We start from the raw sequence: 8,614 nt of genomic DNA on the forward strand, positions 1-8,614 counted from the left end.
GGTCTGCACAACTGTGAATAGAATAGGTGGTGATCCAAGAGACAATCTGTATTAAAATATGGTCCTCACTACAAAGTAGTTTCAAAAACTGTGTGTTGGAGTCCTCACTAATTCCTCATTATCATCTATCACTATTATGTTTATAACATGTCAAACAGCAGACTGTTTTACAAATGTATGATAGCAGATCAGTATGCCCACAAGACACAAAAACTGGTATGCTAATGTTTGATTGTTACTGAGAATGTGGAAGAAACTGTTAAGTGAGAGCAGAGCTCAAACACAGCCATGAACACACAAGAGCTTTCTAGCAATTGGTAACATTTCTTGTTTGCGGAATGAGATTATTATGCTCTTGAGTATTTTACAACTGCTGTCATACTGATTAAAACGTGGGTAATCTATAGTGTACATTCTTCCATGTCGAATGAAAACCTTTATAAGATGGCATGCATATTTTACCTTTTGTTTATTTGAATATGATTATATTGCAAAACACACTAGGAAAGTATCAAACCTCGTTCAAATTATTATAGGTGGGGCTGGCAGCACAACCCATTATTAAGGTTGCCCAGCACTTCCCACTATAAAACTCTGTTTTCATTTGCTTATAATTTTACAAAACGGTAACCCTTTAAACTGAAATATTTTCTTGTGGGTATTTGCCTCAGGCTGAATTTTTTTTGGAAAATTTCAGCTAAAACTTTTTTGCCATTTCTGAGAATGACACTAGAAAAAGATAAGTTGTTTTGCTCATGTTAAACAATTCTTGAGACATTTCCTTTGAGAAGTTCTACCAGCTCCATTCTTTGGTGCAGCAACTTGAAATTTGCCACGGGGTGACCTCTCGATCAGGAATGTACCTTTTGCCATCCCCATGAAAATCCACCCAAATGAGGATAAGTCTTTGAAAAATCCCAATTTGCACATGGTCAGTCAAGACTTGCCAGAGTTTCGTAGCTAAATTCCTTGAAGATCCCATCTGCCCAGGGTATGCCCTAGCCTGGGCCTAAGCAGGACTTTCCCTGCAATTCCAGCACTGGACTGCCATGGGCTGAGCCAAAGCCAGGCATCAGAACTCTAGAGCAGGGAGTCTCTGTCTCCTGTGCTCTCAGTGACTCCCATGCTGGGCCCAGGCAGCCCGGAGGAGGAAGCTGCCTGATTCAACTGCAGATAGGACAAAAGCCAGACGTTGGGAAGTAAACTGGAGCTGGGAGTGGGGGGAGAATGAGGAGTCAGGGACTAGAGGTTGGCCAGGGGGAAAAGAAGGAAACTGGGAACAGCTAGGCAAAGAGAGCTAGGTATGAGGGAGAGGGAGAGGTATGGGAGAGGGAATGAGGTATGGGAAAGGGGAGATAGACATGATGAGAGGACAGGTGTGTGGGGGGAACTGGTAGGAGTGGGGGGGAGGGGAGAACAAGACATTGAAATTAGATAAGGAGCCTAGGTAGGGAGATTGGGAGCCAGTGGGGTTGGGGAGGAGAAGGAGGAGGCACAAATATGCAGAGGAGCCATAAAATGCCAGAGGGTAGTGGAGACAGGGCTCAGGGAGGGAAGGGGAGACTCGGACTGTGATGGGGAGTCCAGACTAAGGGGCTAGGATTGGCTAGGCAAGGAGACTGCAATGGGGAGGCAAAGCCCGAGGAGTGAGACTGACTACATGAGGAGAATGAAACTAGGGGAGGAGCAAGGGGATGGGGGGGAAAGGGGGAGAAAACAGGAATGGAACTGGAGGAGGCACAGAAAGAGTCAAGTTTGGGGAGAATGGCAGAAGAGTCTGTGCCCAATAGAGCACACTTCCCTCCACAGCTTTAATGGTACTAAAAATTCCAGATTCTCACCATTTTTCTGCTGTCAGCAAATATCCATGAAACTCAAGGGCAAAGTGTCTCATTCTGGTCTAGTGCTAGTCTACACATAGAAGATGACAAGTTACTATTGCTATCCGCTCAAGTGGCAGAGGGCCACGGGTGGATCTAAAGATTCCAATCATATGAGTGTCAATATGATGGCACACCATGGAATTTGTTTTTTCAGGGTTAGTTTTATTTTTAACTTAGGAAATTACAAGTACAAAAAATGTTAAAAGAACATTACTAAGCTTATAAAGTCGAGCCCTCAAAAGTTAATGAGTAACCAGTGCAACCTTAAATCAGCCCCTTTGTGCATATGCAAAACAATAGCCTTTAACAACAGGATCACATACTATTTTTTCTACAGGACCCCTGCCTCATTCAGTGCACAGGATGGATCTGCTCTGGGGACGAATCAGGACTGTGTAATGAAGAAGGCTGTTGTCTGTAGGACCCCTGCCTCTTTGTTGCAGGAGTTGGAAGGTGTGTAGTGAATGAGGCAGAGGATTGCAGGGACAGAAAGGATGGTCTCATGGTTAAGGCAGTGGGTCACTGTTTGTGTGTTCTTCCTTTTATGCATGCCTGACTTGAGACCCTGGGGCTGATTAACAGAAGCATTCACATCTGCAAATGAAGTCAATGGAAGCTGTGCTCTGAATGTATAAAATCCTATATAACACTAAGTACTCTGAAAAATCAGATCCTACTGCCTCAAATCGAGCACCCCAAATTTGTGGAAACTTTTAATCTTACTCTTCTGTACCATCATAGCACCAACACACCTCACAGGTATGTTGTGAAAATAATTAATATTTTTCAAGCACTTTGATATTATAGTGATGACCACCATAGAAAAGCCCTTTAGGAAATTAATCATGCTATCTTCAGAGTAGGGTTTGTGCAGATTAGAAAACCTAGGGCCACATACTGAACAGTGAGGCAAAAAAGTTGAGAACAGCTTCTCATAAAGTGAGCACTGTCCATTCTGAACACTGAATGAGGCAGGAGTCCTTGGAAAAAAATAGTATGAGCATGTAATTAAAGACTGCATCATAATGCATATGCACAAGGGGTCTGAATTAAGATTACATAGGCATTTCCTGACCTTTTTGTGCTAGTCTTTGCAATCTCAATAATGTTCTATTAAACATTTTGTGTATTCTGCATATAATAGTTTCTCGTGTGTTTTGATATAATTTTTCCATGGATTACATAGGGTGGAAGTGTTTTATCTTACTCTGGAACTCTTTACTCAAACAGGACTATTATAGCTTTTAATAAAACAGGCTCTCCACCCTCCACCCCTGGAAGCAGACTGATGTTAATTTTTGCCAAAAATACCCAACAACCTGAAGAATATTTTTTTTTTTTGGCAAAGAAACAATATAACACAAATTTAACTTTTCTATAATGTACTGACAATCACCCATATTGAACAGCACTGAATTCAGCAACACTGGGGCCACAAAACTTTAGAAGAACTTCCCATTTTACTGCTTTTTTAAACAAAATTTGCCATTTAATCTAGTTCTCACCTCACAGAAATGTTCGAATTCAGGAGAAATGTGTGATTTCAAAGGACACCGTCACCTTGAAAGCTAGTGTAAGGTTTCCCAAACGTTTTCATGGATGGACATCTTAAAGAGTTTGTCTTGTGGATCAACAGCCTTCCCAATCGCAAACAGACCACTTTTTCCTCCCACTGATAATTCACAATGTGGCATTCCTGTGGCTACCACGGAAATTGCTTTCTACTAGTGTTACTTTTATATGGGAAGTAGCGTATTTTTAATTTCTTTTCATGCAGTTAGCTAGAAACAAGGTAGAAAGGCCAAACTGTGTGGTTACTATGCTCTGTGGATCACTGTTTGTGCAACCTCTGATACTGGTCAAAAAATGAGTTAAAATGTAGATTAACACTACTACAGTCTTTGAGTCCTCCCCGTAGTTTACAATTTAAAAAAAATGTTTTCTTCTCCTGTGTTACCATCTGAAAGACACGCAAAAACAGAGAAAACTGTGCTCAGCCAGCATCACTATTTCTAATGTACAGTCAGAAGCAAAGTAAACTGAAAAAAAAAATAAAATATTTTTTCCTCAAATCTCTTATTTACAATCTTAGGAAAAGAACTGAGATTTTTAAGATGGTATTGATTCCCTTCAGCCATTTTTTTCTAGCATAAGATCAAAGTGATAGTTAATCTTGCACTCCCTGTTCTTTTACCATTGTCAAAAGACCAAATGTTGCCTTGTAAATTTCAGTACACAAGTGTGCAGTCAGTTATTTTACATAAAAAGGAGACGTTTGATCAACTTCCCTAAAAGAATTGTGCAGTCTATTCTGCCAAAGACGTCCCTTTTACCCCTGCACACATTATGTTACATGTCTAGTGTCTAACTCTGGTTTTATTAATTAACCACTCAGCTCCTGCCTTCTAGCTGATCCCAGCTTGCACACATTGTGGAGAGAAAAAAAACTGCAAGTCGTTGTCAATATACTGAAGGTCCCACATTTCAAATATACAAACCACCCCAACATTAGTATTGCCCTTTTACCCGCCAGCTCCTGAACTTGCATTTTCCAAATGTTTCTTGAAATCACCTCAGAAACACAACAACATGCAATTCAGAAACAGAACATACTAGGAAATGACACACAAAAATATGATGCAAACACAGAAGCGAACAGATTCCTGCTCCCCAAACCCTGGAAGGCATCTCCCTATACTTCCATTTACCATCCTCCTACATGCATCCCACTTGTGTGAAAGCCTCCCACCTCCACTTTTAATTTGGGCTGAAGCAACATTAAAATGATACAACCAAAGCCAAATTTCTCCTACATCAGACGCCTGTTGAGGCATTTCCCCACCTCCCTCACTAATCTTAGGGGAACAACTGAGTGACTGATGAAAAATGGACCGGGCCGGCGGGCGCTAAATCTCCTCGGATAGCGGTGATCACTACTCTCATGGGCAACTGAGATTAGGGAGAGGGAATACCAGGCATCCCCTCTTCTCCATCCCCACTACATAGGGCTGTGTCGGGTGACAAATCTCTGGGACTTGAGGCTGACACCAGACCCCTCCTGAGTGGCGATGAAACCCCCAGACCAGGGGTGGGGAAGGGGGTTACAGACCCAGGATCTCTCTTTCCCCCCTTTATCTGCAGACGCCGGCATGGGGGGGCAGCTCCGGGGTTTGGGACAGGGCGGGCAGGTCAAACACGGGGGGGGGGGGGCACAAGCTCTTGCCTCAGCATCAGTTACCCAGTCAGATGCCCCAGAGATTTGGGGGCTGCCAAGGGTGACCAGATGTCCCGATTGCATAGAGACAGTCCTGATATTCGGGTTTGGTTTTTTTTCATATATAGGTGCCAAGTACCCCCGTCCTGATTTCTCACACTTGCTGTCTGGCCACCCTAGGGCTGCCCGTCCACAAGACACCGCCCCTGCTTCACCCGTTACCTCGGGGGCGGGTAAACACCCGCCCCCGGGCGCTGGGGACTCCTGGAGACGCCGCGGGGAGGGGGGGTCCCGGCCTCTCACCCCCAGCCGCGGGTGGGGGGGGTCGGTCGGTCTGTCTGTCACTCCCGCGCTCACACGCACCTTTCTGCGCCCCGGCGCCCCGCAGCAGCAGCAGCAGCAGCAGCAGGAGCCGCGCGGCGGCCGCCGGCCGGGTCCCCGCGCGGCGCGGGCGCGGGCGCGGGCGCTGCGGGCTCAGCATGCCCCGCGGCGTCTCCAGCCCGGCCGCCCGCCGCCCCCGTGCATCCCGCGGGCCGCGCCGGGCCGCTGCGCTCCCCTGCCCCGCGGCCGGCAACGGGACCAGCCAGCGGCGCCGCCCCCGGGCTCAGCCCCTCCTGCCGCCGCCGAGCCCGCGCACCGCCCCCTGCCATGGGCGCAACCGCTTCCGGGTCTGCGGCTCCGACCCCGGCCGCCCCCTCCTCCCCCGGCTCTGAGTCGGGGGCTGCGGAGCTCCCCCACCCACGCAAAGAGCGGGGGCCGGGAGGCGCCAGAGAAAAGTAAACTCCCCTCCCCTCCCCTCCCCAAATAGTCCTGAACCACTAAAAGCACCCTCCCCCCTTCACCAGGAATCCCCCCCAGATAGACCCACAACCCTCCACCCCGAAAACATTAACAGAGAACAGAAAAGAACGAGGAGGGCTTGTGGCGCCTTAGAGCCGAACAAATTTAGTTGAGCATAAGCTTCTGTTAGTCTCTAAGGTGCCACAAGTCCTCCTTTTCTTTTTGTGGATACAGACTAACAGGGCTGCTACTCTGAAAAGAGAACAGAAAGGATCCTAACCTGCGTGTCCCGTCTCCCTCCCCCAACACACCCCAATGCAGGAATACTTCACAGGAATGTAGGAAAGGAAACCCAGACAATATGCCAGCAAAAGAGACTTGGCTTCAGTCAATTTGTCACGGGGAACACCACTAAAGTCGCTCTCGCGGATCTTGGGAGACAGGCCAGTCCTTGCTTGCGGGCGGCCCCCCCCCAGCCTGAAGCAGGTGCTCACCGGTGACCATGCGCCACACGGCAGGGCCACTGGCCCGGGGACCTGTCCTTGCAGCGAGGCCCGTTGCCCACTCTGTCCACGTGTCTGTTCAGGGGGCACCATCGTGGGGCCTGATCGCATCGGCCGCACTGTCGGGGGCTCGTTCGCCTGCGCATCTACCGGTGTGGTGTATGCCGTCATGTGCCGGCGGTGCCCCTCTGCCATGTGCATTGGTCGGGCTGGACAGTCTCTACAGTAAAGGAGTGAATGGACGCAAATCAGACGTCAAGAATTATGGCATTCGGAGACCAGTCGGGGAGCACTTCGGTCTCTCCGGTCGCTCGATTGCAGGCCTCGGGGTGGCTATCCTTCAGCAAGAGGGCTTCGGGAGCAGACTCCGGCAAGAGACTGCTGAATTGGAGTTGATTTGCAGACTGGATGCAATTGACTTGGGCTTGAGTGGAGACTGGGAGTGGATGAGTCATTGCACAAAGTAAGGCTATTTCCCCATGTTGTTTCTCCCCCCCACCGTTTCTCAGATGTTCTTGTTAACTGCTGGAAATAGCCTACCTTCCTTGTCACCGAGAAAGGTTTTCCTCCTTTCCCCCCCCCCCTCCCCCGCCGCTGGTGATGGCTCATCTTAAGTGATCACTCTCCTTACAGTGTGTATGATAAAACCCATTGTTTCATGTTCTCTGTGTGTGTATATAAATCTCCCCACTGTATTTTCCACCAAATGCATCCGATGAAGGGAGCTGTAGCTCACAAAAGCTTATGCTCAAATAAATTTGTTAGTCTCTAAGTTGCCACAAGTACTCCTTTTCTTTTTGCGAATACAGACTTACACAGCTGCTACTCTGAAACCTGAACTCCTATAGTTGCTGCTTCTGCTCTCTCCCTATGTTTTCCTCGAGAAGCCCCAAAACATCTACTTGGGTCACAAAACCTCAAATCACCATCTGATCAGATCTCCGCCAGACCTAAACTGGCAAAGGTGCACACATTACTACTCCAAGAGCTCATAATACATGCCCTAAATTAAAAAATGTGCATGACTCAGGTAGTCAACTTGATTCAAAAGCCTCTGAGGCCAAACACTCCTATGAAATAAAATATCCCAAAGTCTCCTCCATCCACACTCATATATATTCTCTGTGCCTCACACATGCCCTTAAAATTTCTTATATTTTGATAAAGTATATTTCCAACTTTTTTCCTAGAAAGACAAGAATGTACAGCCACATAAACAGGTGCATGAGAAGAGAACCAGACTCAATATTGTCAATCCCGAGCATTTAAAAATCATGAGTCAGGATTCAAAAATCACAATTGGCTTAGAAATCATGATATATTAAATTGTCCATTCTTTTTATTTGCCGTCTGGTTTTTGAGCCTTTAGGTTCATGTTTATAAGCTTTGTTCTGCAACCACGAGGGCTACAATCTTACTTTAAAAAAAAAAAAAGGAAGCTGAAAGTTTCACCTAATCATGTGACTCCAGGAGCTGGGGCTTTAGGACAAACACAAAATATCATGAGAACTGTAATAGCTGGCAACACAGTGAACTTCATTCTCCAAAACGGGGGAAAAAACATATTTGGAGAAAATGCACCCTGCAAAGTACTCCATGGGATTAAAAAATATCATGACTGATAAGAAACTGCTCAATATGTGCACCTTGATTTACATATCCCCCAATGGAAGAAAAAATAAATTTGATGTTTTTGACACCACTGTTTTTGTTTTGCCTATAGGCAGCACCTCTGCATCCAAGAAATTCATCCAGTTAGGGAGTGTTAGGGAGTGAACCAACCTCTACTGTTAACTTCATGAAAAAACTCGCACAGATACAGACAGACATCATCTTCCTCTCCAAATTCAAACAGATGGACATCATACCGAAAGGACTGAAGGTAAAAAATCCATTACAATCTACATACCACACAGACTATGCTGACAGCTTGTGCCACACACTCTCAAAGAAACTGCGGAACCACCTGATCAACATCCTCTACAGCAAACAGGGAAAGATTAAGAATGAGCTCTCAAAACTGGATACTCTCATAAAGAACCAACCTTCCACACAAACTTCCTCGTGGCTGGACTTTACAAAAACTAGACAAGCCATTTACAAAACACACTTTGCTTCTCTACAAAAGAAAAAGGACACTAAGCTATCTAAACTACTATATGCCACAAGGGGCCACAACAATGGTTCCCGTAACCCACCCAGCAATATTGTTAATCTATCCAACTATACTCTTA

General features: G+C 46.3%; 1 protein-coding gene across 2 annotated transcripts in view; it reads right to left on the reverse strand.

The window, feature by feature from the left end:
• Positions 1-5,700, reverse strand: part of DCBLD2 (discoidin, CUB and LCCL domain containing 2) — an 80,414-nt gene extending 74,714 nt beyond the window's left edge. For both annotated transcript variants that reach the window (XM_038396486.2, XM_043511442.1), the window contains exon 1: positions 5,461-5,700. In XM_038396486.2, coding sequence (XP_038252414.1) covers positions 5,461-5,578 — 118 coding nt within the window. In that variant the 5' untranslated portion in view covers positions 5,579-5,700. The remainder of the gene's footprint in view (positions 1-5,460) is intronic.
• Between the last annotated feature and the right edge of the window lie 2,914 nt (positions 5,701-8,614).

The sequence above is a fragment of the Dermochelys coriacea genome, chromosome 1 (assembly GCF_009764565.3).
Source record: "Dermochelys coriacea isolate rDerCor1 chromosome 1, rDerCor1.pri.v4, whole genome shotgun sequence".
In the NCBI taxonomy this organism is placed as follows: domain Eukaryota; kingdom Metazoa; phylum Chordata; order Testudines; family Dermochelyidae; genus Dermochelys; species Dermochelys coriacea.